The 26,131-nt window shown below is 38.2% G+C and overlaps 1 protein-coding gene across 1 annotated transcript in view; it reads left to right on the top strand.

The window, feature by feature from the left end:
* Positions 1-1,041: 1,041 nt before the first annotated feature.
* LOC107811332 (tRNA ligase 1) overlaps positions 1,042-26,131 on the top strand; it is a 36,435-nt gene continuing 11,345 nt past the window's right edge. Inside the window, exons 1-14 of the mRNA XM_075222052.1 lie at positions 1,042-1,370; positions 2,801-3,244; positions 3,329-3,379; positions 3,698-3,780; positions 4,424-4,523; positions 6,719-6,797; positions 7,207-7,330; positions 7,807-7,913; positions 10,084-10,212; positions 16,492-16,553; positions 16,658-16,822; positions 18,575-18,735; positions 18,878-18,909; positions 19,684-19,841. Of these exons, the coding sequence (XP_075078153.1) occupies positions 1,230-1,370; positions 2,801-3,244; positions 3,329-3,379; positions 3,698-3,780; positions 4,424-4,523; positions 6,719-6,797; positions 7,207-7,330; positions 7,807-7,913; positions 10,084-10,212; positions 16,492-16,553; positions 16,658-16,822; positions 18,575-18,735; positions 18,878-18,909; positions 19,684-19,841 (1,836 nt within the window). The 5' untranslated portion in view covers positions 1,042-1,229. The remainder of the gene's footprint in view (positions 1,371-2,800; positions 3,245-3,328; positions 3,380-3,697; positions 3,781-4,423; positions 4,524-6,718; positions 6,798-7,206; positions 7,331-7,806; positions 7,914-10,083; positions 10,213-16,491; positions 16,554-16,657; positions 16,823-18,574; positions 18,736-18,877; positions 18,910-19,683; positions 19,842-26,131) is intronic.

The following is a 26,131-nucleotide window of genomic DNA, read 5'->3' as shown; positions in this document are numbered from 1 at the left end:
ACTTATACATGACATCGAAATATTTTTTGTTTTGAGTAAATTATAACACCTTATGACTCAAACATTTGAACAATTTGTATAATGGAAATCATGCAGTACCCTTATATTTTAAATTCAAATATTTGAACTCTCTACATACAAGAAGTTACAAGAACCATACCCACTTTGGTAAATTAATGTAAAACCGACGGGACATAATCAAAAGGAAATTGCTACAAAAAATAAAAATGTTTATCAAATTGTATGAAATTTTAAAACAGAACAACCTCCAAAAAAGAACAATTTTTTTCTTAATAATTGACACTTCATGTATTATCAAATAATCTTGTACTAATCTGTAGCAATATCTCTTAATCTATATCTATATTATATTAAAAATACAAAAAATATTAACGAAATATGATCGACTTTTTTATCATTTATAAGTGCATTCTACGTTGAATAAATTATTATTTTAAATACAAAAAAAATGAAAAATTTAAATTAAATTACGGAATAATTAATGTCACTTTACGTTTTAGCATATTATATTTTACAAAAGGGACGATTTTCCATAGAAATTTGTAGTTATAAAAGTACTTTTTTGCTAGCTTTATATTTTAAATTCCAAGAGCCCGTTTGGATTGACTTAAAAAAAGTGATTTTTCAGCAAAAATAACTTTTAAGTCAAAAAAAAATAAGTTGAGGTTGCCCAACCTATTATTTTTGGCTTGTTTTAAATATTTTTTAACTTATTTCAAGTACTTCTTGACTTTGACAAACACTGAAAAAAGTTAAAAAAAACTTAAAAGCTGATTTGACCAACTTAAAAGCCAATCCAAACACCTTCTAAGTAGTTTTTTGTTGTCCCAATTTTTTCGTTCGGATCACTCTAAATAACAATTTTAGAACTTGCATTTTTTCCCCATATATTGACATTAAATTTATTGCTAAACAGGATTTACAATTTTGCATTAATTTTTATATTATAAAAATACATCACATTTATGTCATTTTTAGAAGTTGATTCTCCTTAATACGAGGGACAGGCGCAATCCGCCTACAGTAAGACTAGTAAGTACAAATCCTCTACTAACGACCCTGAAAATAGAAGCTAAAAACTGTGTTACTTCAGTTATTGGAACCCATTGATTCGAGACCGCCTCTACGCGGTGGTAATCTTCCCCCCTGAAATTACTCGCCGTTTCTGTATAAAATATTAGCTTAGTCTTCCTTTTCTCTAGCACTGAATGTCGGTATCGCATAGGATCGTTTACTCTTTCATCCCCAAACTCCATTCTCCAACTACTTCTAGAACCTTCCTCTTCTTTCAATCTCGTTCTCTCACGTTCGCTAGCTCGCTCTTCTCTTCACCCATGCCGAACAATCAGGTATATTACCATGTTGTATTTACATCGTTAATTATTTCTTGTGTTGTTGATCAAGTTTTAATATTGATATTGCCCCTTCTTGTTTCTTCTAATTTTGGTTTCGTTTGCTTTTCAATTTCCAGTTATGAGATTGCATTTTAAAAGAGCGAGTTTTTGATTAACTTGGATGTTGTTATTCTGACATTTTTATTAAATTTAGAAAGAAAAATAAAATTATTACACCTGATGATGCTGTCAAAAAAGCTCAATATCAATTATCACGTTGAAGCTCAAATATATCTAGAAAAAGATGATTAATTGGCACCAAGTTTCAATCTTATTTGTAAAAAACTAGTGTGCAGTGTACTTTGGAGTCCACTATTGATTAAATATAACAAGAAATTACCAATGTCTGCAAATTTAGAGCAACACAAAAACAAAAGCCTAAGGATCACTTCTCTAACTAGATAGCCAACACCGGAAAACTGTCTTTGCATTGCATAATTTGGTGTTGAATGATTCTTACCTCACTGACAGCTCTGTACTTATTATTGCCGTTCATTGCTTTCTCCAATAGTGTATTCATGGACCTGTTTCAGGCGTATCTACTTTAACAAACAGAATATGAAGCACTAGGCTCGTACAGGTCAAGTTGAGGCTTAGCTGTTGTTTCCATATCTATCAATAATTGCCATTAAGGGAAAGAAATCCGATAGTTTCTTGAGAATGGAAATCATACCGCTAGTAGTGGATAGGAACTAGGAAGGAACGCTAAACAAACCTGCAAAGTGTGTTCTATTTTTATTTTCTCTCTTTTTCATATTCTGTTTTGAATCTTTGTTTATGTTCTGTGCTTTTATAGTCACCAAAAATAAGAAACCCTTCTTTTACTTGTGGTTCGCTTGTACTGTCAAAATCTTGGTAATTTCTTGACGAGTTAAAAAATCCAAACTATGGCAGTGGTGTCACAATTTTTTTTTGGTACTAGTTTATCTTTGTGCCATCATCACCATCACCTTATATTGCGAGCTTCTTGTGCAGTATAGCTGTGTTCGTTGTTTGATTATTTAGGAGGGTCTAAGATAGTGGTGGAGTAACCCTCAGGGGTTGGCCTGGTGGCAATTGACTTGAGCCTTGGGGTTTGCTCCCTTTCAAGGTCTCAAGTTCGAAACCCACTGGGTGCAAACAATTTCTGAGGGCCATCGGACTGGGTAAAACCTGAATTAACCGTGGTGCACTTGCGGGAAACTCCTTGCCGAGGGCCTGCGCACCCCCGGGATTAGTCGGGGCTCAAAGAGACTCGGACACCCGGTGCAAAATCAAAAAAGAAGAAGATAGTTGTGGAGTATCATTTCCGTCAATCTTGTTCTACCTTTTTTTGTCATATTATGTGTCTGTAAGTGCATCTAGGATTTGGATTTAATTTAATCACTTTAATTTCGGAAATGCAGAGAAGGGGTGGTCATAAAGAGAAAAGATGGCAAGTGAGGCCAAGTTCCAACAGGGAAACAGGCTCGTCTTCAAATGGCGAACCTGTATCTGCTGCAACTACTGGAGCCATTACCAACCGTCTAAATTCCTTGGATATTAGTGAAGGTGTTGCACAGTCTAGTGCTCCAGTGGTATCTCTTCAAGTTGGGAGCATTGGATTAGCAACCCAGTCACCTGTACAGAATCAAAAAGTCATCTGGAAACCCAAAGCATATGGAACAGTGTCTGGACCCCCAACAATTGAAGCTGAAAAAACATCAAATGAGCAAAAGAATGCTAATTTAAGTAAATTATTCAAGGATAATTTATTGGAAAACTTTACTGTAGACAACTCAACATTTTCCAGAGCCCAAGTAAGGGCTACTTTCTACCCAAAATTTGAGAATGAGAAGTCTGATCAGGAGGTAGCGATCTCTCCAACATCTCTTTCTTCTGTGGTTCATGATGCTTAAGAGAAGCGATTCATGAATGGTAGTATGGTTTTTCAGATTAGGTCAAGGATGATAGAGATGGTGTCCAAAGACTTGGCTACAATGGAGGTAGGACTCAAGCTTGATTGGCTTTTGATGTTTTGCGAATTTAATTTCTGTTGATTCTTTTTATTGGGAAGGTACGTTTTTCTTGAACGATGCAGATTTCAGGTTTAGTTTACCTTACAATTCTCGTTCCTTCATCAAAACAATACACTAGCAAGTTGGATATTTATAAAGATGCAGTCACCATTTTCACTACCTTGGTTATCGCTGTAGCTGGGTTATCTTGTCATACTCTCTTTTTGTGTTTGTTTCTCCAGTTGTTAAAATTTATATCTTATAGGTGTTTTTATGCTGCTCATGCGGGAAATAGTTTTCTTTCAGGTCTCACTTAAGCATTCTGGATCTCTTTTTATGTATGCTGGGCATGCGGGTGGAGCATATGCCAAGAATAGCTTCGGGAATATGTATGTATACTTGTGTCTACCGCATATATATTTTTAAGCATCTTCTACTTCTTTACGAATATGTAGGGTTAGCGCAAAGTTTTGAACTTCATCAATGTGGTCATGCATCCTTTGAATTTTTTGATACCATGTTTATTCATTTCCTTGTTTGATTTTCTTATGTAATTTGATTCTTTCCTTATATTAGCCCTGACAGCCATGTGGGGCTGCATTGGCAAGTAGTTGAATATCCGGATGCTTTCATGTTTTCTATAAGAAGGTTGTTGGTGTAACTATTGTTTTTTTGGTAGTCTTAATTGTGTGCTCAGCGGGTTGTTGCTTCAAACAACTTTCTGGAGTCATGGCTGTGTTATTTTGAAAAAATGGTGGAGCCTGAGAGGCACTTCACTTGACATTCTTCTTCTCCTTTAAAGTGTAATAAACTCATCAACTACTTTTCTCGACGGATTTATGTTCTGCACCGATGCTTCTCATTTTGTGTAGAGAATGATATAGGCCTGGGAGCACCATTTATAGCAAAATCATCCATTCTAAACCTCTGTGGCCTTCTATATAGTTGGATCATCCATTACCTGGTAATTTTCATGGTGGTTAAACTCTTTGAATCTCAACTAAAGCTTGCTGTTCTATTTGCATTTTGTAGCTACACTGCTGTTGGTGTCTTTGTTCTTGGACGGATGTTTCGTGAGGCATGGGGTACTCAAGCAAGCAAGAAGCAAGCAGAGTTCAACGAGTTTCTTGAGGTATTGAACTAAAACTTGTTCCATATGTAGGAGACTTCATAGTACATACTTAATAGATATTGCTAATCCTTAAGTTCAACGTTTTCTTATCACGAGCCTCAAGAAATTCATGAATGATAAATATTTTTGAGCTAAAAGGGGTTAGTGCTAACCCTCAGGGGTTGGCCTGGTGGCAATTGACTTGAGCCTTGGGGTTTGCTCCCTTTCAAGGTCTCAAGTTCGAAAAACTCACTGGGTGTAAACAATTTCTGAGGGCCATCGGATTGGGTAAAACCTGAATTAACCGTGGTGCACTTGCGGAAAACTCCTTGTCGAGGGCCTGTGCACCCCCGGGATTAGTCGGGGCTCAAAGAGACTCGGACACCCGGTGCAAATCAAAAAAATCAAAAAAAAAAGGGGTTAGTGCTGTAAAATTTTAAGGAATACTTAGTGTAGTTTCTCAGGAAAGGATAAATTTGCTCAATCTTAGGTCTTAGCTTTTTAGTTTCTTTTCAAAAACTTTGGCTTACTTCTACCTCATGCACTTGCAGAATCCTCTTTATCTGACTACCACTGAAGTGATTTCTACGATTTCCTTCCTGTTGTTTTTACTTGTAGTAGATTTGTCCTTTGAATTTCTTGTCTTTTCTGATCTCCTCTCTTGTTCTATCTTTTTTTCTTTATGGCCTATATTTTTTTGATGTGCAGAACAAATTGGTTGCGCTGATTGATTACTAATTATATGCGTGTGAATATTTGTATATCTCCAACTACAATCTATTGCCTAGATCAGGTGGAGTCTCCAACCCTGTTATTCATTACTTAAGCAAAATGTTATAAAATCATCCACATGAATTAAAGAAGATCTGCTGCCAAAGACAAATGGAAGTCTGTAGGTTTTTTTTTGCATCCTTGGCAACAAAGAAATTTCTGCACCTCCACCATTACGTAAACATGCAAGCGTCTGTGAGTAGATTTTTTTGAGAATGATAACATTGTATAAATATAAAACAGCACAAAGTTTGTGCTGCTAAAAGTGACAGAATACATCCCCAAAAAAGTAAAAGAATCCCCCACTATAAAAACTTACAAGGATTCTATGATATCAAGTATGGAGTCACTATCATTTACAGGGCATTCTTTACACCAAAAGAGAAAAAAGTACTAGACAATTCATCTTCAGCTTTTGAATGGAACTTCTATTATCCTGATGAAACTCTTAGTAAAATGAATCCTGATGATCATTTATTGCTCCTCACCAAGGCTGGGATCTGCAAGGTTGAAGCCTGGGATTTGCTGGCTTGACACCAAAAAGGGAAATGGCTTGAGAGAGTTTGTTTGATCGAGAGGAAGAAAGTGACAACCAAAGTTGTGGGTGAAGGGAGAAGATATTTTCTTAGTTGGAGGACGTTACCTCCATGGTTCAAAAGGCATAAAACTTTACCTTATCCCAAAAAAAAGCTGAAGACGTTATGGAATGACCTTTTCTCTTATAACTATTTGGTATATAATGGCTTAACTTATGGTTTTGAAAGCATTACAGGTACTTGTAGATGCTTAGGTAGTTCTACTCAAGGATTCCGTAGGCCAACAAGGAGTTGGATACTCAATACATTTTCTGAAAAAACTTTAATTCCTATAACTCTGACTAGACTTTTCTAGGATTTTGCCTAACCGTTACTCTGTAACATCACTGAAAATGCTCCTGAACTTGAAATTCTAGGAAGTATTGGTTATTTGAAAATAAATAAATAAAGGAGTCTGAAATGAGACACTTAATACGTTTACGGGATTTGGTAGACCTTATGTGTGAGCATTGCCTTGAGTAGACCTTGCGCTATGACCAGCTGCCTAGGATAGATCTTGCGCTAGAGTTATGTGGGTATAGTTTCTTTCTCTATATTTTAATTTGCTACAGTGGCAATCTTTTTCTTGGTGCTTTCATCTCTTGAGCGTGGTTCATTAGGTCACATACTTTCACTATTGATGGGATATCACCTTTTGTTTGGAACTATCACTCTGAAAATATTACTCTGATGGAATGCCAATTGTCAGAGCTCTATCTGTTTCTCACCTGGTGTTAGTTTTGCTCTATCATGTCATGTCATGTTTCATTTTCACTCTATTTTGTTAATTTAGCTGCAAAAACATTGTAAAGCAGCTCGTATTCTGACTTATTGTATGTAATTCGACTTACTAAACCTTTGATGTTGCAGTGCAATCACATGTGCATATCAATGGAGTTGGTCACAGCAGTATTGGGGGACCACGGACAACGCCCACGAGATGATTATGGTAAGGTTTAAAAGGAAGCCTAACATCTCCATGAAATTATATCCTTGGAAGAGGTCATATGTCTTGGTTCAAATAGTCTTCAGTCTTCTAAATGAGTGCTTTGACTATTTTTTGGGTGAACATTGGCTCTCAACTATTTGTTGGTCTTAAGAGATGAAAATCTGTTAGTTGTGCTGAATCACAACATAAAGATCTGTAGGTGCTTGCTATGTAGAAACCTTCATAGTTTTGGAGGTTAAATGAGAACGTGGATTTATGTACGGTCTGAGCACCACGTTTCCTGATATTCCAAAATGTAGTTCATTGCTGAACAAGGTTGTTTATCGTTATGTGCTTGTAATTGACTATTGCAACATCTTTTAGACTGACACCCTTTTGCTGACACTCTTTCCAATCTTTCTTTGAACAGCGGTTGTGACTGCAGTCACAGAGTTGGGAAATGGAAAACCAAAGTTCTATTCAACTCCCGATGTAATCGCTTTTTGCAGGGAATGGAGACTACCAACCAATCATGTATGGCTGTTCTCAACAAGGTATGCATCTCAGTATGTCTGGTTTCATTCTTATTTAAAAACTATTAGTGTCACAGGTGATACAAGCAACCGTTGGGTTTATGGCATTATGGCCTTTAGTTCGAACATGCTATTATTTTCTTAGTTTTCCTGTTGATGATGACATACGAGAAAGCAAATTGGTAGAAATGCAGCTTTGTTTCTGGTTGGCTGCCATGAAAAGCTAGGTCATGTGGTGACTCTAATACCTATTTTGAATCGCTTTCTTAGTAACTGAAGATGGTTTCTTATCCCATCATTGGAAGATTCTGTCTCTTGTATACGGATGGCTCTTCATGTTTTTAATTAGCTCTCAATGTCAATTTCACTGGCATGTTGTTTCACATTGTCTCATTTCCATTAAAAAAGAAGAAGATTAAGTTTGGGTCTGTTTCTGTCTTAATGGAGGTATGAAAAACTATCTATTTCTGAAAAAATACACTTGTTTCCACATGAAGGAAATCTGTGACTTCCTTCTTTGCTGTGTTTGATGCACTCAGCGAGGAAGGTACAGCAGCAACCGTTTGCCAGGCTCTTGACGAAGTTGCTGATATTTCTGTACCTGGTAAGTTTAACATTGTATAAAATATTCTTTAAATTGTTCAGCTGGTTTCATTTGATTGGTCATCTTCCATACCATTTCTATGGCCTGTTCGACACATTCTCCTTCCAGTTTTTTGTGGCTAACTTTTTCTGGTAGGGGGTTCATTCTACCAGAACTGCTTGGTACATTAGTCTGGAGTGGGAAAAGGTGGAATTGGTAGTTTAAAATATGTCAGGTGATCGTTGGAATAAAAAGTTGTAATTATACTTATTGTATGTCGTTGCACTTCTGGAGAAGGAAAAGTTTTTTAAGCAATGAACTGACATAACTTTTGAGGTTTAAGTAATCTAATGGAGGAAGAGTTTGGTCAGATGCAGTGTCATACATATCCCGAACCCCTCCATATACCATGTTGTTGTCATGGTGTCCCATTATCTACAAAGCAAATCACTGTTGTGAATAGCAGGGTCACTGACCTAATAAAGAGATACTGCAGCAAATTGCTGCAAAGCTAAGTTACCAATTTTTAATTGACTATGAAAACAAAGCCAAGTGACCTAAATTCTAATTCTCCTTGACTTTAAAAAAGTTGACCAATGACCGAAATCTAGAAGCGGTTGATAAGGTGAATTTAGAACATAATATTACAACTAAAACCATTGAACATTTTCAGAATTCATCAAAGTCTATCAGTCAACTACAACTTAATCTCAAAACACTTGGGTTTGACAAAATGAATTTCCTGAATTTCTCTATTGAGGTCTCTTTCTTCTGTACAAATTATAGGTTCTAAAATCTCACGCTGATGCGAATAACTAGCTCAACTCCAACTAGTTATAATCTCATGGTTCTTTGCTTCTGCTGAACTCTTGTTGCATCGATCTCGAGAGATTTTAGTCTACTGAGATAGCGTTCTTCCATTTGATTTTGAGCCTACCTCATCTAATTGTATCACACAGCTCATCATATTTTCTATACTTGACTAGCTTCCTTGTGACAGTTATGTGGTACAGTACTTCAAACTTTAAGCTTCCGTGTATTTTGAAGAACCTGTACGAAGACCTATAGTCGTGTCACACTTGCTAAAAACGGGTATGTCAAGGAAAACAAAGGACTTTATACAACATTGCTTTCTTCTTACATATGAGAAATATGAGTGAAAAGAAGATAGCATATATCAGATGGTAAGTGTAAGAGGTGGGAGGAAAATGAATCATGTATTTATCTATTACCAAGTAACGTACAGATTGTGGGATATAACTTTCGATCTCTTTTGGCATGCAATGGAGCATGCCAAACACCTTCAAATGTTTGTTTCTTTACTGGGCTTTTAGAAGGGAGAGAAGGAGAAGTACGGAGATATTTCCGCTAGAAACTAGAAGATCTTTGTTGTTTTTGTGAACTTTCATAGCACCTGCGGGGTTTTCAATTAGTCTAGATGATTGGACACTCGATCTTAGCCAAAAGGATGAGAAAGGTAGATGATTGGACACTATTTCTATAGAATCATATTTGGTCTAGATTTTCTACTGCTGTATACCACTTGTATGCATGAATATTGTACAACTATCACCTTATCAAAAGGGAAAAAAAGAAGGGAAAAAAAGAAGGTTTAATGTGACCTTATCTCTATGTCGTGCTAGCTCATACATTTCTTTTTTCCGATCCCTCATGCCTTCACTTTTGGTACAACTTGTCTAAGGTTTTACCCTGGATTTTCCTATTGCCTTTTAGCTTCTCTTCACTCTCTTATGCTTTTCAAAGGCCTTATCTATCTTCAATCCTTGCCCTTCACATACATCGTCAGATTATTTTCCTGCTACAGACAATTGTCACGTGTCATAGCATCTTTGCTGTTTACTTATTTTAATACGCACTTTCATTTGTCTGGTTCTTTTATGGATTTCTAAGAGCATATTAATTAGAGCATGACTGGGTCTCTAAAAGCAAAATGCTTCATGTGCTTTTAAATTTTCAATGCTGCTAAAAATTTACATCGTTAAGTGGCAATCTTGTAATGCCCATTCTGATTGTCTGTATTTGTCTGTATATTTGCGATTGACTTTTGCAAATCTAGTCATAGTTTTCTTTCTAATCTGTTCGCTTACATCTGCATTATTTGTTTATGTTGTCTGTGCTCGTCTTTGAAGTTGCATTTTTCTCCCTTCATATACTTCGGTTTGATGTGCAGGATCAAAAGACCATATAAAAGTGCAGGGTGAAATTTTGGAGGGCCTTGTGGCTCGCATTGTAAAGCGTGAGAGCTCAGAGCACATGGAACGGGTTCTGAAAGATTTTCCTCCTCCGCCATTAGAGGGTGGTAAGCTGATTATTTCCTATATGGTCTCACCAAACTCTGTACCGATATTTATTGGAGTTTTAGATGTTTTATTTACATGCTTAAATGAAGTAGTGAGAAAATTGTTTTGTTAGGTGGTGTAATTTTCATTTGAATGGTTAGAGAAGCCTAAATAACAAGTACGAGTGACCCACATCACCTTGTGACCGTGTTTTGGAAGTGTATCTTCTATTCGTCCTCTCCTAGTTCTCTTAGTCTTCCTGTAATACACCCAAGTTGAATCGTGAGAAGCACGAACTAAGCTTGAGGCTTCCCATTCAGTGTATCCTCTATATTACTTCCCTTTGTCTCAATATATGTGATGCACTTAGACACATTAGGTTCCTGTTAGAAATTTAGAAATTAGACTGGTTTACTCTTTATGCTCACTTGTATATATGGTTTCCGTACAACCCATGTACTGTTTTGTGTTTAATACATACAACATGTTACCTTCTCAAAAAATATATGTGATACACTTTCCTTTTTAGTATGTCTCAAAAAGTATGATGCATTTATTTTTTTAGAAACAAATTTAACTTTAAACTTCCAATTTTATTCTTAATGAGATGATTTATAGCCACACAAATATATATGGTTTGTTTTAGACCACAACTTTTAAAAATCTTTCTCTCTTTCTTGAACACCGTGCTCAGTCAAAGTGCATCACATAAATTGGTGGGAGTAATTTATTTAAACGTGGTGCTACACTTGTTTCACTCCATAGGACAACCAAAAAACTAGTCTACATTTCTTTTGGTGGTTATTTAAGGGGAGCAAAATTAATGTTAGGACGGACTATTAGATACTTTTCTCATAAGAAGTAAGACTTGATACAACGACAATCCTCAATTTACTCGGCCTTATTCCAAATTTCAAAAGGATAAGAGATATTATGTTGTTTGTCTAACAAAATAGCTTTGGTTTATTGAGCTTGAGAGGGCAAAATTAGGCTGATATATTTCGTACAAAAAGTGGTAGTACTTATAGTATAATATAAAAAATCTAAGTACATCTTGAATAGTTATCAAAGTATAAGATATCTGATGAATACTTTCGTGGGAGTTTATTAAATTGTTGATGTTAGTTTACATATATCATATATGTATAGTGTAGTCTTGTCCCACATCGGAAGAGCAGTAATATCTCCTTGTAGTGTATAGCTATAAATAGGGACCTCTTGTATTGTATTTATTATCCAATATCAATAACATATTTTCTCCCGTGCTTTCTCGCATGGTATCAGAGCATTAGTGAGAAACCTGTCGCTGTGCATCATTCCAGCGACTTCCGGGAAGAAAGACCTCTTCGCCGTGCAATTTTCCGGCGACTTAGAAGGCTGTCCGTAAGCAAATCACTTTCTGTTGGTGTTGTGCAACAACCAACACCACCACAAGACTCCTCAGGCTCCGACGACCAAATCCAAGTCAACTCCACCTGAAAACACACGTCCATGCGCCCTCACGTACTTGGAAAAGAAAAAATTTTCCCGCGAGATCTGACCCACGCGCCGGCGCGTGAGCACTGTTCTGGCCAGATTTTGAAAAGGTTCCAGTTGAACAATAGGATCGCCTGGTAATTCCGATCCTACCCTCACTGGTTTTGTTCATTCCGACGACTTTGAGTTTTTCCGTCAGCTACAGTAGATTCCTGCGAGCTACAGTGTTTCTAGCGTGAACAGTGTTTCCGGCGCAGAACAGTGTTCTGTTTTCCTGCTGTAAACAATGTTTTTCAAGCTTTTTCTTTAGTTTTTTCCCAGGAGTTACTTATTTCCACTATTTCAAGTTAACCCTACTACTACAAATTGTAGCGACATGAGAACCGATGCTTTGAATAGTCGAATGGTTTCTTTAGTAGATTATATTGAGTTCCTTCAGTACAAAGCATGTAAGCAGACATTTCGTGGCAACATGGGAACCGATGCTTTGAATAGTTGGATGGTTTCTTTAGCAGATTATATTGAGTTCCTTTAGTACAAAGCATGTAAGCAGACATCTTCTGAGATAGCTTCTGTTGTTCAAACAGGTAATAGCGTGGCTGGTTTCTCCCAATCTTCATCCTCTGAGTCTTGGGTCATTGATTCAGGTGCATCAGATCATATTTCTAGTAACAAATCTTTTTTCACTACTATTTCCTATTCTCAATCTCTTCCAAAAGTCACAATGGCCAATGGGTCTCAAACCATGGCAACTGCAATAGGTCAAGCAAGCCCACTTCCTTCCTTACCTTTAGATTCAGTCCTTTATGTTCCCAATAGTCCTTTCAACCTCATAGCTGTTAGTCGCTTAGCCAAATCACTTAAATGCGCTGTTTTATTTCTTGATGACCATGTTTTTAGACAGGAACGCAGTACGGGACGGATCATTGGTACCGGGCGTGAATCAAACGGACGTTATTACCTTATCCTTGTTAAATCACATGGACTCATATCTTGTCTTCCTTCTACAACTTGTCCTATTACTGATTCACCAGATTTATTACATAAACGGTTGGGACATCCCAGTTTGTCAAAACTTCAGAAAATGGTATCTGGTTTATCTGACTTGTCAGCTCTAGAGTGCGAGTCATGTCAACTCGGTAAGCATACTCGCTCCCATTTCCCTCAGCGTCTTGATAATCGAGCAGAGTCATCTTTTACTTTAGTCCATTCAGATGTTTGGGGTCCTAGTCGGGTCAGTTCCACCTTGGGATTCCGCTACTTTGTCAGTTTCATTGATGATTATTCCAGGTGCACTTGGATATTTTTGATAAAAAATCGATCTGAGCTGTTTTCTATTTTTCAGATCTTCCACGCTGAAATTCAAAATCAATTTGGGGTTTCTATTCGCACATTTTGTAGTGATAATGCCCGAGAGTAGTCTTCCCCATTTCAGCAGTTTATGAAATCTCATGAGATTATTCATCAAACATTTTGTCTGTACACATCTCAACAAAATGGGGTAGCTGAAAGAAAGAATAGACATCTTATTTAAACTGCTCGTACCCTACTCATACAATCTCATGCTCCGTTGCGTTTTTGGGGGGATGCAGTTCTTACATCTTGCTATCTTATTAATCGTATGCCATCTTCAGCTATCCAGAATCAAGTTCCATTCTCTGTCATGTTTCCCCACTTACCTTTGTTCTCTCTTCCACCCCGTATCTTTGGAAACACTTGTTTTGTCCATAACCTTACTCCAGGAACAAATAAGTTAGCGCCTTGTGCTCTTAAGTGCGTATTTCTAGGTTTCTCGAGAACACAAAAGGGGTATCGATGCTACTCTCCTGACCTCCAGCGGTACCTTATGTCCGCTGATGTTACCTTCTTTGAAACCCAATCATACTTCAGTCATCACGTAGATATTTCTGAGGTACTACCAGTTTCATCTTTTGGAGATTCAGTCACTTCAGCTCCACCACCTACAGCTCCAGTTGTAGCTCCACCACCTATAGCTCTAGTTCCACCACCTACAGCTCCAGTTGTAGCTCCACCACCTATAGCTCCAGTTCCTCCACATAATCCAGTTCAATCTTCTGCAACTCCACCACTCTCGACTTATCATTGTCGTCCACATCCAGCATTAAGCCCAGGTGATTCACGCCCCGCATAAGATTCTGCACCTAATGCGGACTTGTCTCCTCTTAGTCAACCAATTACACTCCGCAAAGGTGTACGATCCATACTTAATCCTAATCTCCACTATGTCGGTTTAAGTTATCATCGTCTGTCGTCACCTCATTATGCTTTTATATCTTCTTTGTCCATTGTTTCTATCCCTAAGTCTACAAGTGAGGCACTATCTCATCCAGGATGGCGACATGCTATGATTGACGAGATGTTTGCTTTACATGCGAGTGGCACTTGGGAGCTTGTTCCTCATCCTGTAGGTAAGTCTATTGTTGGTTGTCATTGGGTTTATGCAGTCAAAGTCGGCCCGTATGGCCAGGTTGATCGGCTTAAGGCTCACCTTGTTGCAAAAGGATATACTCATATTTTTGGGCTTGATTATAGTGATACTTTCTCTCCCGTGGCTAAAGTAGCATATGTTCGTCTCTTTTTGTCCATGGCTGTTGTACGTCATTGGCCTCTTTATCAGTTAGACATTAAGAATGCTTTTCTCCACGGTGATCTTGAGGAAGAAGTTTATATGGCGCAACCACTTGGTTTTGGGGGAGTTTAATGGTTGTGTGTGCAGATTGCGCAAGTCACTATATGGTTTGAATCAGTCCCCTCGAGTTTGGTTTGGTAAGTTCAGCACAATTATTCAGGAGTTCGGCATGACTCGTAGTGAGGCTGATCACTCTGTGTTTTATCGGCATTCTGCTCCTAATCTGTGTATTTATCTAGTGGTTTATGTTGATGATATTGTTATTACTGGCAATGATCAGGATGGTATTACTAATCTGAAGCAGCATCTCTTTCAGCACTTCCAGACTAAGGATCTGGGCAGATTGAAGTATTTTCTAGGTATTGAGGTCGCTCAGTCTAGCTCAGGTATTGTTATTTCACAGCGGAAGTATGCCTTAGACATTCTTGAGGAGACTTGAATGATGGATTGTAGACCTATTGACTCTCCTATGGATCCGAATGCTAAGCTTCTGTTTGGACAGGGGGAGCCTCTTAGAGACCCTACGAGATATAGGAGGTTGGTTGGCAAATTGAATTACCTCACAGTGACTAGACCTGACATTTCTTTTCCGGTGAGTGTTGTAAGTCAGTTTATGGATTCTCCCTGTGATAGTCACTGGGATGCAGTTGTTCGCATTCTTCGGTATATAAAGTCAGCTCCAGGCAAAGGATTACTATTCGAGGATCGAGGCCACGAGCAGATTGTTGGGTACACAGATGCTGATTGGGCAAGATCACCTTTTGATAGACGTTCTACGTCTGGATATTGTGTTCTAGTAGGAGGTAACTTGGTCTCGTGGAAGAGCAAGAAACAAAATGTAGTTGTTCGATCTAGCGCCGAAGCCGAATATCGGGCCATGGCTATGGCGACGTGTGAGTTAGTTTGGGTCAAGCAGTTGCTCAAGGAGTTAAAGTTCGGAGAAATCAGCAAGATGGAACTAGTGTGTGATAACCAAGCTGCTCTTCATATTGCGTCAAATCCGGTGTTCCATGAGAGGACTAAACACATTGAGATCGACTGTCACTTTGTCAGAGAAAAAATACTTTCAGGAGATATTGTTACAAAGTTTGTAAAGTCGAATGATCAACTAACAGATATTTTCACTAAGCCTCTTACTGGTTTTCGTATTAGTTACATGTGTAACAAGCTCGGTACATATGATGTGTATGCACCGGCTTGAGGGGAGTGTTAGTTTACAGATATGTATAGTATAGTCTTGTCCCACATTAGAAAGCACTAATATCTCCTTGTAGTGTATAGCTATAAATAGGGATCTCTTGTATTATATTCATTATCCAATATCAATAACATATTTTCTCCCGTGCTTTCTCACAGCTGAAATTGTGGGTATTCCAAGGTATTATCTCCATAAAGGATGTGAATAGAACTCTTAAACTGAATATTGTATTTTTATTGCAAGAATTTTAGAAAATAGAAACAACTTTGAACTGTTTCTTCTTTAAAAATTCAAGTACACCTTGAACTTATCAAATAAAAAAGGTGAAAAAAATTCAAGTACATCTGGAATATATTTCATCAATCATAGAAACAAAAATATGAAGATTCAATGTTGAAGTGGCTCAAGTAGGACTCAGCCATCAGATGAACCAAACAGAATGAAGTCGTACTAAGCAAATAGTAATGTCCTCTCTCAAACAATTTGTTAGTTATGCGTAGTCCCACATTGGAATGGGAGTAATATGTACTTTGTAGACTATAGATATAAATAGGACCTCTTGTATTATATTGAGTATCCAATATCAATAATATATTTTCTCCCGTGCTTTCTCACACAATTCATGTGATGTGAGGCAGTTACATACAAGTCTACACTTCCAATTCTTTTTGGTTGTCTGTGCTTCTTAAAAAATATAGAGAACTCCTAGTTCTTTTTATTTTGTATAATATTGGTCTATGAGGAGCCTAAATGGAGTGACATAGTCAACGTGCATTCAATAGCCGACCCGAACTTACTTGGGTTTGCAGCATAGTAGTTGTTGGTGCTAGATATTTGGTTTTAATTTTTGTATTTATGCACATAAATAATTTAAATGAGGAACATGGTCACTGGGGATTTATATAGACGACCCCAACTTGTCTGGGACTTTGGCGTAGCTGTTGCATGCACATAAATGTTTTTCTTTTTTTCCAGAGGGCTTGGACCTGGGACCTACACTACGTGAAATTTGTGCTGCAAATAGATCAGAAAAGCAGGTATTGGTAATCTTCTATGAGGTCACATAATGTACCAGTTCAGCAGCTAAGAGTAATTTCTTGTAACCATAGTACCTAACTCTATGTCTATTCTACGTATGTAGCAAATAAAGGCACTTCTTCAGAGTGCTGGCACAGCTTTCTGCCCGAATTATGTGGACTGGTTTGGAGATGAAGATTTTGGTTCACATTCAAAAAATGCTGATCGAGCTGCTGTCTCAAAGTTCTTACAAGCACATCCTGCTGATTTTTCTACCAGAAAATTGCAGGTTTGGGAAACTTCTCTGAAGAGAACCAATTAAATATCTATCTCTTGATCTTATTGTTGGTTATTTAAATCATGATAGTCATCACTGACCTAACCAAATTAGTTTCTCACACGTATGTTATCACAATCAGATTATAGCAATACCAGTGTTCACAATTAGACCTAGCTAGCTAGTATTTGTATATGTTAGTTCTTCCCTAGTAATCAGCGTATCAGATCACTTTCTTTTTATAGCATGTTCAACAAAACCACATTTTAGCATAATTGCTTTCACCATGACGATTGTGTATCTTTTCGCTTAAGCAGACGCAGTATGAAATATAAATCATGGTTGGTGCTGTCCCTGCAAGAAACACAGTAGGTAATGTAGGACAAAAACATAGTATAGGAGATAATTTATCTAAAAGGGAAGATATATATCAACAACATTCACCAAAGTTTATTTATGAAGGTGATCATTTTCCTACACCACAAAGGTAAGGTATAATAGTGGAAGTATCAAGTTTAAGGAGGTTCCAGTATTCTGGATTAACATGTAAACACCCGAATCTAATTAATCATAGAATACCCTTGCCGTTTTGTTTCGGTTTGAGAGGATAAAATCATACTGCAACTTTTGCTTGGTCCTAGGCACTTTTGTGGTGCTTAAAAACAGTAGTGAGAACATGGGAAAGCATTGCAATTCAACTATCTTGGAGACGTCAGAAAGTGAGAATAACTGCTCTCTCAAAGAAAAAGTTGTGTAACTGGGATATTGAGCTGGCTTGGCATTTTTGGCACACACTGTGGATTTCAAATATTTCACTGCATATTTCATGTTTTGCTGTCACATTCTCGTATCATTACTTCTATGCTCTCTCCTTTTTTAATTATGCTATGGTTTGGTTTGACATGAATTTTAAATTGCAAACCATTGTATGGTGGTGTTTCTCAGAGTGAGATGATGAGTTGTTAGGCTTCTAGTGTCGGGAAGGTGTGAAAGTGGATTAGGCAGTTTCATTGTATTTTGGTGCAGTCTTCCATTGAGAAAGTGAGCTTTGATTATAATTCAGAGCACGGCAATCAATTTAACCAAGAAAGGAGTACTATTACGTTGTACATTTGGTGTTGATGTTTTAAACTTGCTTTACTTTTGCTCCCCATTTTAAGTGACTTTTGAACCTATAAATATGTCCGATTCATCTTACACCGTACTAAGTCGAGGTGAACACGAGTGGTTGCAAGTGGGGAAGTAATGTTCCACTTTCTTTTAGCTGCACATAACAACAGGAAGGGAAGAACAAATACCTCCCTGGTCGAGGTGAACACAAGTGGTTACAAGAGGGGAAGTAATATTCCACTTTCTCAATAAGTCCATCTTCCTCTTCACATCGTCCTCTTGTCCCTTCCTGAGGTTGAAGATGGTTTTCTAGGACAGTCATATTCCTGTTCACTAGTTTTATGCATTTTTTATTTCATACATCTCTTAGACGTTTTGGTTTCTTCCTCTCTCTGGCTAACTTGGTCCCGTCTTTGTCATCACTTAATATGTTCTCATTTAACATACACTGGCTGTTCTTTTTCTCTTATTGGATGAAAAAAAAATACTGACATTTTGATTCAGCTCATGGAACTATGTGAATTGGTCCTGGTTTGTAGCTTAACTGTGTTGTCATCCTTTTTTTTAATTCCAAAAACCTGATTGATTGTTATAAGATTTTAGTTATCTATCAACTTTGTTAACCATTATTTGGGATATATCCACTTCCTCCAGGAAATGGTTCGTTTGATGAGGGAAAAGCGCTTTCCTGCTGCTTTCAAGTGTTACTATAACTTCCATAAAATTAATGATCTATCAAGTGACAACCTGCCTTTCAAAATGGTGATCCATGTATATAGTGATTCAGGCTTCCGCCGGTACCAGAAAGAGATGAGGTCTATTTTGAACTATTTCAACAGAAATTTGTCACCCCATACCTCTTTTTCTCATCGTTCTGGCAAAATAATGTTTTACATTTTGGGTTCTGCTGCATATCTCTCGTGATGTTCTTGATTAAAGAAATTCTTGTCATGTCAGGCACAAACCAGGACTGTGGCCTTTGTATCGAGGTAATATTTGTTGATCTATTGTTTCCAACCAAAACTGAACTGATCTGCTAGCTGCTATAAGTGCTAACCTGTAAAGCCTTTTAACATTGCTATCCTGTAAAGTCTTTAACATGGAAATGAGACACTGTTTTCTGTCGTAATTTTACTATAAGAGGAATTGCCATGGATACGGCCGAAACTACTCATTCTCGACAGATTTAAGAGGATCTTTTTTTCTCTTCTGGGAGTAAACGAGCGGTTTCATTGCTGGTGCTTGAGATGATGTGAACTTTTGTTAGTCCTATTTAAGGACAGAGTGATGGTATAAAAAAGGCATATAAATTTTTGACGCAAGGGTAATTTTAAGACTCTCCTCCAGGGGAACAAAGAGTTACATGGTCATGTTATATATGAACAATTAGTTGAATATGTGTTGGCAGTAAATTCATGATTATTTTCTGTGGAGAGAAAAGGGAAGGTTAAATTGCCAATTCTCATTCCTTTCATCTCTTCTAGGTCGTGAACCTTGTGAGAGGATCAGGTTGCAACGATTTTCTGCTTTAGAGCTCTATTTTACCCCCCCCCCCCACCCCAAACCCCCAAAACCTCACCCTCCAAGCTCCCTCTTTGTCCTGCTTCATGATTGATATCTTCATTCATTTTACTCCAGTTCTTCATCTCGTATTTTCTTTTATGTTTCACTAGAAGGGTAGGGTGGTCTCCAGTCATTGAGAGTCCCCTCTTACTCATAGCATCATCTTTTGCACTGTAAGTTGCTGATGTAGTTGTTCACAGGCTTTTTCGTTGACCTGGATTTATTCAAGGCCAATGAGGAGAAAGCTGCTGAAATGGTACAAAGTAGCAATCATATGGTAAAAAATGAGGAAGAGGACAACAGTTTAGCTGATGAAGATGCAAATCTGATGGTTAAATTGAAATTTCTTACGTACAAGGTAATGCAGCTTTCAAATAAGCTTTCATTAACAGTGAGTTGATGTCACTCTTGCCTGTTTGTGAGTTGAAACTGGTCGTTCTGCTTGTACTAGAGGCATAATCTTTCAAGCTGTGGTTATCATTTACTTCACTTGTTATATCTTAATGCATGGCTCATGCAGAATAGAGTAGTGCACGGAATAGGTTTTCATTATTTCTTGATTGCCAACTATAACCTAAACAATAAGCTTGTGAGAATTGAGACTGGAACAATAATCTTAGGTCGAGTCACTATGACGTAATTCAACTTAAACTTGCTACCTATATCTTGCATGATCACTAAGGGGTGGCCATAATCGGAACTCACTGTCATAATTAGGATTAGGATTATGAGTGGAGCGTGTACCTTTTCGAAATGCAATTGGAAGACTAGGAGACAAGTCCATAGTAATTGAAGGATCCGGTGCAAGACGTGAATCATCTGGACCTAATGCTGGACGCTAACGGAGATTATAAGTCAAGAGTGGCGGAGATATAGAATTTGGAGTTGTAGGTGGTGGAACTATAAATGGCAGAGATGTAGGTAATGGAGCCGAAGTTGTTGTATAAGATGTAGGAGAAATAATGACAGAGTCCCTAAAACATGGATCTGTGAAGTACGGTTGAGTTTCAAACCTCAAAGAAGGTAACACCATCAGACATAAAGTACCGCTGGAGTTCAGGTGAGTGCACCCCAGTGGTTGATGAAGTTGGAACACGGACTACCAGAGACCAAGGCTCCAATTGCAATGGAGGCAAAGAAAAAATTTAAGTGATTTCCGTTTGTGTAAGTGTTTATGAATTATGAGTAGAGTTCCGCTTATTTGTACTTGTGGGAGAATGCTGGTACCAATGGACTAGTAGAGGTATGCACTAGTTGCCTTGAAAATTACCCCTTTTTCAAAGAAGCGATGTAAAGTCGAGGAAGGGGTGAGATACAGAATTCATAGTTTCCTAACCCTTTTGCTCTAAGGTTGTTTACATGTTGAGCCTGTGAAGTGCATTAAAATAGTGAAAGTGACACTAAAAACTTATTTTGTTTCATTATGGGGGAAATAGGATTTATTTTGCTGCAGGATCCAAATCTTATGATGTCACACGACTCAAGTCAAGGGCAGAAACATGGTTCGAGTGGGTGGAAAGGAGCCATAATCCGATGCGTAGAACAACCTTCAGTTTGAAAATCATGGAGTGGCTTTGCTTCGTTCTTCAGGAGGCTTCAAGAGATGCTGGCACATATGTAAGGAAATGGAAACTAAAGGAGCAGTTCTCGATCTTGTTCAGTTCAAGGAGGAGTAACAAGTTTGGAAGGTTTATTAGCATTGTATCAGTCCAAGGTGACAAAAGATCGGTAACTATTATTCCTGAAGCACATTTAATGCGGGATGGAATGATATTGCATTAAAGATCAGGAGATTCATCAATGCAGACAGAGGACCATTTATTACGAGTGGTCCCAGGAACATAGTTCCCAAAATTTCATATACACAATCTGTCAAAACCAGTAAATGGTAGACGAAGGAATCTAATGAAGCACACATTACAAAAGGTACCAACAACAGAATATTGATCTCAGGTGGTGCTGCAAATGTTGATGAGGGTCTGTTGGGTAGATGTGTGGTTGGTAGCTTCGAAGAAGGCCTGACAGAGAAACCAACTCTTTCTGATATTCGGAGGTGGTCAGTGAGCTCCTGGAAAAATACTTTTGGAGTAGATGCATACGAGATGGGGGGATCAAGGTTTTTGTTCCAGTTTCCTAACAAACACATGGCAGAACACATTCTTCAAGGGGAGGGAATGGAGGTGGAAGCGGGCAAAAATCTCTCTGGAATGGAGGTGGAATTGCTGCTCTCTCATTACAAAAGGCACCAACTGCCGGTTGCTGCTCTTCCATACAAAAAAGAGGTTGTACATGGATTAGAGTCATGGGTCTTCCATTGCATTTCTGGTCAGAGAAAATCTTCAAAGCTATCGGAGACCACTGTGGAGGTTGGATGGAAACAGAGGAAGAGACTTCTTTAAAAAATCATCTCAAATGGGCGAGAATCAAAATCAAAGGTGATGGTGTTAGTGTTCCGAAGGAGATTACGATAGCAGATAAAGGCTTAGAGTTTATCATTCCTATTTGGTGTGAATCACCGACGAGGGTGGCAGTCGGAAAAGAAGAAGAAAAGGGGTTTGCTTTGAACCAGCGGGCAATGAAACCCTACTTTACTGAAGATAATAGCAACAACTATAATATAAGAAAGGATGGGCATGTGGGTACATCAAATACTGTGCCCATTTCAAATTTCAAATGTGACCTAGGTCAGGGAGTAAGTGGTTATGATAATAGGGCCACAGATCTGATAGGTTTGGGTTCTGCACAGGCCCAACATATCATAGAAAATAAAAGAGACAAGGAGCAAGGGAACTTATTGGGCTCGTTTTTATTTAATGAGGCCCAATTGACAACACCAGTCCAAGATAATTTGCCATCCTCGGATAAATTGCAAGAAGATCTCTTGGGCTCGTTTCTTTTAACGAGGCCCAAATGCTTCCATCAGTCCAAAACTTTGTACCCTCCTCACACAATTTAGACCCATTATTGGTGGAAATTGAGGCAAACAACAGCGTTCCTAGCAGCTATTTACAAAGCTCTACAGAAGTTGTTAACAAAGAAAGAGGAATCACTTTTTCCCCATTTCAAGCGACAAATCAGATGATAATTCATGAAGAAGAAGCTGATGATTATGTATATGCTATGACCAACTTTGAAGGTGAGGGTAATCAATTTGAGACGGGGGAAGATAAAAGTGACATGTAGATGTTCGATACCACTGAGACTGATCTCTGGTCAGTGGAGGAAGCTGAACCTTTAAAAATACAAGCTCAAGAAGAGGAGATAGAGGGGGAGATGGATGCATCCTTATGGGTTTATAAGAATGTGTTGAAACTTAGCAAGCAATTTGGAGTTGACTTTCAGGGATGTGAAAGAGAGGCTCTGGCTCTCTTCAAAAAAATCGATAGTAGCAGGCAAATTAAGAGAAAAGAAGCGGAAATCAAAACCATGGAGACTCCCAAAAGGCAGCAACGAACTAAAAGGCTTGATCATTGACATGAAATTCAAAAGCATTGGGACAAGGAACAGGGGGCAAGAGACTTCAATTCTGAATCCATGAATATCAAGATTATATCTTGGAATGTGAGGGGTTTGAATGGGATCGATAAGAAGAAGGTAATTAAATCATTAATTGAAGAGTGGAGAGCAGATATTTATTGCTTTCAAGAGACTAAGTTGGAAGGAACGGATTATGTGGGGTTGGAAGCTAATGGGAGAAGTGGTGGAATATTAATTATGTGGGATCGAAGAGCGTGGAGGGGAGAACTAGTAAATACTGGTCTATATAGTATTTTCTGTAGACTTAATTCCCTACATAGTGAGCTCTCGCAGAGGTGTATGGGCCACATAGTAGAAGAGAAAGAAAGGAGTTGTGGTGGGAGCTTGCACCTACTAGAGGGGTATGCAAAGGGCCTTGGGTGGTTTGTGGGGATTTCAATACTACTAGATTTGCAAATGAAAGAAGGATAAATGGAGTTTCTACTAAGGCTATGGGGGATTTTTCTGATATCATAGGGGAACTGGAGCTTGTTGACCCTCCACTAATGGGGGAATGTACACTTGGACAAAGGGGGAAAATCATGATTGTTCTTCTAGAATTGATAGATTTTTATTCTCTGTCGAATGGGATGAGGAGTTTAGTAACATCAAGCAATCCTTACTTCCGAGGATTAACTCTGACCATTGTCCCATTTTACTGACATGTGGGGACTGGGAATTCTCGAAGTCTTACTTTAAATTTGCGAATTGGTGGATGGAGGTAGATGGCTTCAAAGAAAGGGGGGAAGGCTGGTGAAATTCTTTTCAAATACATGGTAGACCGGACTATGTTTTGTCCTGCAAACTTAAATGTTTGAAGACAAAGCTGAAACAATGGAATGCTAATAAATATGGGAGCTTGAAGATAAAGAAAATTGGCATACTTGATCAGATTTCAGCAATGGATATTTTACAGGAGCGGAGACCACTTACTGAAGATGAATTTCTTCAAAAGGAGAACTTACATATGGAGTTTGAGGAGATAGCAAAATATGAAGAGATCTTACGGAGACAGAAATCTAGAAGACTTTGGCTAAACGAAGGAGATAAAAACACAATGTTTCCAAAAAATGGCCAATTCTCGCAGAAGGTTCGATTACATAGATAATCTGGAGGTTGAAGGAGAAGCTATTACTGATCCAGAAGGTATTAAAAAGGAGATAGTAGACTTTTACCAGAACCTATATGCTAAAACAGAAACATGGAGGCCAAACTATAATTTAATGGATGGACCTTGCATTTCAGAGGAAGAAACGAAGTGGCTGCAAAGGGATTTTGACAAACATGAGGTATTGGAAAGTCTTAAACTATGTGCAGCTGATAAGGCCCCAGGGCTTGATGGATACACTATGGGGGTTTTTTCATAAGTGTTGGGAGATAGTCAGGGAGGATCTCATGAAAACCATTAAGAATTTTCATAATAATGAATACTTCGAAAAAAGTTTCAATGCCTCATACATAGCACTAATTCCTAAGAAGAATGGAGCAAAGGAGCTGCGAGATTTTAGACTAATTAGCCTAATTGGAAGTGTGTATAAGATCATCTCCAAGCTGCTGACAGAAAGATTGAAGAGAGTAGTGAATAAGCTGGTTGATGGTCATCAAATGGCATTTATAAGAGGGAGACAAATCATGGACGCTGCATTGATAGCTAATGAGTGTGTGGACTCTAGATTGAAAGGGCAATATACATGGATCCTGTGCAAGCTAGATATTGAGAAGGCATATGATCATGTTAATTGGATCTTTCTTCTAAAAATGCTAAAGGATATGGGTTTTGGTGCAAAATGGATTAAGTGGATCTCTTTTTGTATTAAAACTGTGAAATTTCCCATTCTTGTCAATGGCTCCCCGGAAGGATTTTTTGCATCAGAGAGAGGTCTTAGACAAGGAGATCCATTGTCACCTTTTCTATTTCTAATAGCCATGGAAGGGCTGGGTCAGATGCTGCAAAACGCCAAAAGAAATGGGTGGATCACGGGGAGGATAGTAGCTTGGAGATCACACATTTGTTGTATGCTGGCGATTCACTGGTGTTTTGTGAAGCTAAGGTTGAGCAACTAAGACATCTAAGGCTCATTTTGGTTGTCTTTGAAGTGGTCTCAGGGTTGCATGTGAACTGGAGGAAAAGTATGTTGTTCCCGATCAAGGAAGTCCAAAACATTCAAGTATTAGCTACAATATTGGATTGTCAGGTGGGATCACTGCCAACCACTTACTTGGGTTTGGCATTGGGTTCTAAGAATAGATCCCAGGAAATATGGAATGTTGTGGTAGAAAAATGTGAAAAGAGACTTGCAACTTGGAAGAGCCAATATTTATCTCTAGGAGGTAGAGTGGTTTTGGTGAATTCTGTTTTGGATGCACTTCCAACATATGTCATGTCCTTATTTCCTATTCCAGTTAAGGTGAGAAAAAGAATAGATGCAGCAAGGAGGAATTTTATCTGGCAGGGCAATAGAGACAAGAGAGTCATTCACGTAGTTAACTGGGACTCACTCATTACCAGCATAAGAGAAGGGGGTCTAGGTATCAGGAACTTAAATGCACACAATCAGTCTGCTCATGAAGTAGTTGTGGAGGTATCAACTAGAGACTAATGCTCTATGGAGGAAGGTCATATATGAGAAGTATGGCTAGTTGGATTAGTGGTGCACAAGACCTGTTAATACTCCTTATGGAGTGGGAGTTTGGAAAGCTATTAGGAAGCTCTGGAATTCTATGTCGTGCAACACTAGCATAAAAGTTTGAATTGGAAGGAAGACATTGTTTTGGAGTGATAGTTGGCTAGGACATGGTCTGCTAAAAGAACTATTCCCAGAATTTTACTGCATTGCTATAGTGACAGATCTTAGAATGGAAGCAGCTTGGGGACAACATGGTTGGAACATCAATTTTAGAAGAGGTCTGCATGATTGGGAGCTTGGGTGATTTACTGAGCTTTTTACAACTTTGGAAGCTTTCCAAGGTCTTAAAGAACATGAAGATTCTCTTATCTGGAACAATGGTAAGAATGGGATGTATATTGTCAAAGCAGCTTATCTTTTGTTATCAAACACTAGTCGTCACATAGATGGTTGGCCATGGAAGAGTATCTGGAAAGTTAAACCTCCTTATAAGGTGATTTGTTTC

Source organism: Nicotiana tabacum, chromosome 9 (genome assembly GCF_000715075.1).
Source record: "Nicotiana tabacum cultivar K326 chromosome 9, ASM71507v2, whole genome shotgun sequence".
NCBI classification, from domain to species: domain Eukaryota; kingdom Viridiplantae; phylum Streptophyta; class Magnoliopsida; order Solanales; family Solanaceae; genus Nicotiana; species Nicotiana tabacum.
This window is presented reverse-complemented; position numbering and strand designations above follow the sequence as displayed.